Source organism: Manacus vitellinus, unplaced genomic scaffold (assembly GCF_001715985.3).
Source record: "Manacus vitellinus isolate BGI_N305 unplaced genomic scaffold, ASM171598v3 scaffold_103_pilon, whole genome shotgun sequence".
In the NCBI taxonomy this organism is placed as follows: domain Eukaryota; kingdom Metazoa; phylum Chordata; class Aves; order Passeriformes; family Pipridae; genus Manacus; species Manacus vitellinus.
In genome coordinates, this window is record NW_021938814.1 from 643086 (window position 1) to 646842 (window position 3757).

General features: G+C 51.2%; 1 protein-coding gene across 1 annotated transcript in view; it reads right to left on the minus strand.

The window, feature by feature from the left end:
- Positions 1–1103: 1103 nt before the first annotated feature.
- TXNDC16 (thioredoxin domain containing 16) overlaps positions 1104–3757 on the minus strand; it is a 30132-nt gene continuing 27478 nt past the window's right edge. Inside the window, exon 16 of the mRNA XM_029963626.1 lies at positions 1104–1338. Within this exon, the coding sequence (XP_029819486.1) occupies positions 1104–1338 (235 nt within the window). The remainder of the gene's footprint in view (positions 1339–3757) is intronic.

Consider the following 3757-nt stretch of genomic DNA (forward strand, 5'->3'; position numbering starts at 1 on the left):
AGACCTACATGTCAGCCAGGTGTCCTCAGCAGTGGCAATGGAAAAAGGAGTGGGAGGAGGGCTGGCTCATGGGGTTCTCACAGGAGAACTAGATCAGCATGGTGTCTTCAGCTCCAGCAACAGCCTACACACCCTACCCCACCAAGTTGACGCCAGCATTTGGAAACATTTGCTCTGAAAGACTCATTTTAAAATATTTAAATATAAGTGGAGTCACCTCACAGCCTTTCCAGAGCCTGGAGCAGGCTGGCAGCCAGCAATTCCCAAGATCCCTGTAGCATTTTGTGGTTACTCATAACACATAAGAATCACAGAGTCCTAGAATGGTTTGGGTTGGAAGGGACATTAAAGTCCATCCAGTTCTGACCCCCTGCCATAGGCAGGGACACCTCCCACTAGCCCAGGTTGCTCGAAGCCCCATCCAACCTGCCCTTGAGTAATTCCAGGGATGGGTCAGCCACAGCTTCTCTGGGCAACCTGTGCCAGGGCCTCATCACCCTCACAGCCAGGAATTCCTTCCCAGTGTCCCATCTAACCCTGGCCTCTCTCAATGGGAAGCCATTCTCCCTTGTCCTGTCCCTCCAGGCCTTTGTCCAAAGTCCCTCTCCAGCTTTGTCAAGGAAGGCATATCCATGCTGCCTTCCTCCAAAGCTTCCTCAGGCTGATCAAGGCAGTGAAAAGCTTCACAGAACGTGCCAACCATTTATGTCCCAAAGACCACAGCAAGACACCAGCTTCCTTATCCTCTCCTATCCAAAAAAAAAATTGCTGGAAGGTGCCTGAAGATCAGCTGTTTCTTACACTGACAACTGGGAGTCAGGAGATGTTTTAATAGCAAGCTCTGCTTCAGGTCTGTTTGGAGCAACAGGAGAGCACAGCCACGTTTGGGGATTTTCACAGGGAAAAGATGTTGATTCCCAAGTATTCACGTTTGGCTCTGAACATTAAACAGTCCCAGAGCAAACTTGTGAGTGTGGGTATTGTCTCCTGGCTGAACTATTTGTACTTCTCCAGCCCTAGCTAGCAGAGCTAGTTTTTCCATCATTAAATTCCAGGGCAGACAATTTATTGCATGTAGTGTCTTCTCATAAACAGACTGGAGCTCACAGTGTGTGCTTAGGAACGTTATAAACCTGTGTCCACTTACAGCTGGGAGTCTCCAGTCCTGCTTGGAGCTTCTCCAGCCAAGACAAGATGTTCACTTCAGTGATGGACTGCTCTGGTGGGAACTGGAAAACCTGACCCCCGGCGTGGAGGTTCACCCAGACGAGAACGGGCAGCGAAGGCACGGCGGCAAAGTACGTCCTCAGGATCCCGTATCCCACTGGAGTCTTCTTCCTGTTGGGAAGAGGAGATTCAGGTTTGGGAACATAGCAACACTAGGAGCCAAGCAAGCACCAAATCCCTTGGGTACCATCCAACAAAGCCCAGTTTTGCCTGTGGGACTGTAGGAGCCTCATTGCTGGAAGTGTTCAAGGCCAGGTTGGACAGGGCTTGGAGCAACCTGGGATAGTGTGAGGTGTCCCTGCCCATGTCAGGGGGTTGGAATGAGATGGTCTTTAAGGTCCCTTCCAACCCAAACCATTCCATGATTCTAAGCTCAATAAGCTCAATGCCTTAAGGAACCTACTGGGATATAACAGAGAGGGAATGGACAGGAAATTGGATGCATAAAGAATCCTTGAGCAGGGAAAACTCTGTAGGAAGGTGGGAAATGTTCTCCACCTTAAGCTTTTAAGAACAGGTGAGACTGGAGCGTGACAGGTTCCTGCAGCCCCCCGGGGTTAGTCCCTGTCTGCAGGGAGAGCTGCCAACTCCTTCCAGCCCAGCTGCTGCCACTGTCCCACAGCAGCAGCAATTCCACAGGGATGGAAAGGCAGGAGCTGATGCAGAGGGCTGTGCTCAGGTGGTCCAGCCCCTGGCACTTCCCCAGGGGGCAGGGATGGGATGGCAACTTCCCCAAGTGACAGAGTGTGACTTTTTGACTTGAGAGAGAGGGACAGCAAGCCCATGAAGATGCTGAGCCCTTCTAGAACTGTTTTCAGGCTGAGTGATGCTCCAGGTCTGAGCTGGCTCTTGCCATAGGAATGAGATCCTCTTTCTAGGATGAGGGACTTTTGACAAGGGCATGGAGGGATAGGACAAGGGGAAATGGCTTCCCATTACCAGAGGGCAGGGTTAGATGGGATATTGGGAAGGAATTCCTGGCTGTGAGGGTGATGAGGCCCTGGTACAGGTTGCCCAGAGGAGCTGTGGCTGCCCCTGGATCCCTGGAAGTGTCCAAGGCCAGGTTGGATGGGGCTTGGAGCAATCTGGGCTAGTAGAAGGTGTCCCTGCCCATGGCAGGGCAGTGGAACTGGATGAGCTTTAAGGTCCCTTCCAACCCAGACCATTCTGGGATTCTGGGGCTGATTTCTTCCACTTACAGACAGGTCCCCTCCAGTCTCTTGCCCAAAGAGAGGAAGGGGATATTTTACCCCTGGCAGCAGCCTGACAGTGCCACGTTCAGCATTTCATTCTCTGCAGATCTCACCTCCTGCTAATTCCTCCTTGCTCTCCTCACAGTGACCTCCTCCTGCCTGTCCCACTCCACTGCCCCTTCCATCTGGCTGTGTGGGATTTTCCAGACTGCAGCAGCTGTTGGTCTGTGTTGGGGCTGCCCAGGAGTCCCACAGACCAGAGTTTTCAGCTGGCTCCTTGTCCCCTTCCATCCTGGCTGTCCCCAGGAGGGCCATGCCCTGGGATGTGGTTCCCTGTGGGAGGCACACCCTGCTCCCTTCATCTGCTGGAGTCCCCTGTGGGCCCCCTCAGAGGGCAGGGATGCTTCTCCAGGGACAGGGAGCCCATACGAGGACAAGGACACCCTACAGTGGGTTTAGACCCTCTGCAAGAATGAGGAAGCAGCAATGAAGCCCTACAAGTAGAGGGACCCCCCACGTGAGACCAGGGACCCCAGTGCCAGCACAAGGATCCCACAGTGATCCCCCCAAGGACAGGGACACCACAGGACCCCCCTGAAAGGACAGAGACTCCCTATAGGGAGTTTGTCAGGGAGGGAGAGCAGGGGCTGATGTGTAGGTGGGGAAGTTCCAGGGCACTCATTTCTTGTGCTTTACTGGCAAACAAATCTCCTGCTCTCTGAAAACATGTGCATTCCCCGTCAGCTCAACCCAGCCCACGCTGGACGTTCTGCCCAGACTTCAAAGCACTTTATGATTAAGTCACCGAGGTGTCTCTGGGCTTGGGTAAAACAAAGAGAGGCTAAAAAATTAAAAATGCAACCAGGGAGGAGAGGATTATTAAAAATCCCCTTTCCTACAACCTTCTATTTCTTAGCTCTTGGACTCATTGTTTCTTAAATATTTTTGAGGTTTGCTTTATGGGGCTTCTTCTGGCTGAACTTTCTTCTCCCAGTCAATGACCAGTCATTCCCTCTAATTGCTGGTGGAAAATCACCATAAGACATTCCAGGAGGGCAAATTTCTTTTTTTCTTTTACTCCCACGTGCAACAAAAATACAAATAACACCAGACCCGAGGTCAAGCCACTACACAACATCCTTGAGAACATTTTACTCTATAGAAAATTATTTCTGCAATCAATTAAACATTTACTAATTTCTCTTTGTCAGGCAATTTTGCAGCTGCACAGAACACAGACTGAATCATTGCTAAATGGCTTGACCTCCCAACTCATGATGATTTCAGACCCAATAATCAAATTGCCAGCTTGTGTTTTCAGTTACTGCAGCCTCAGG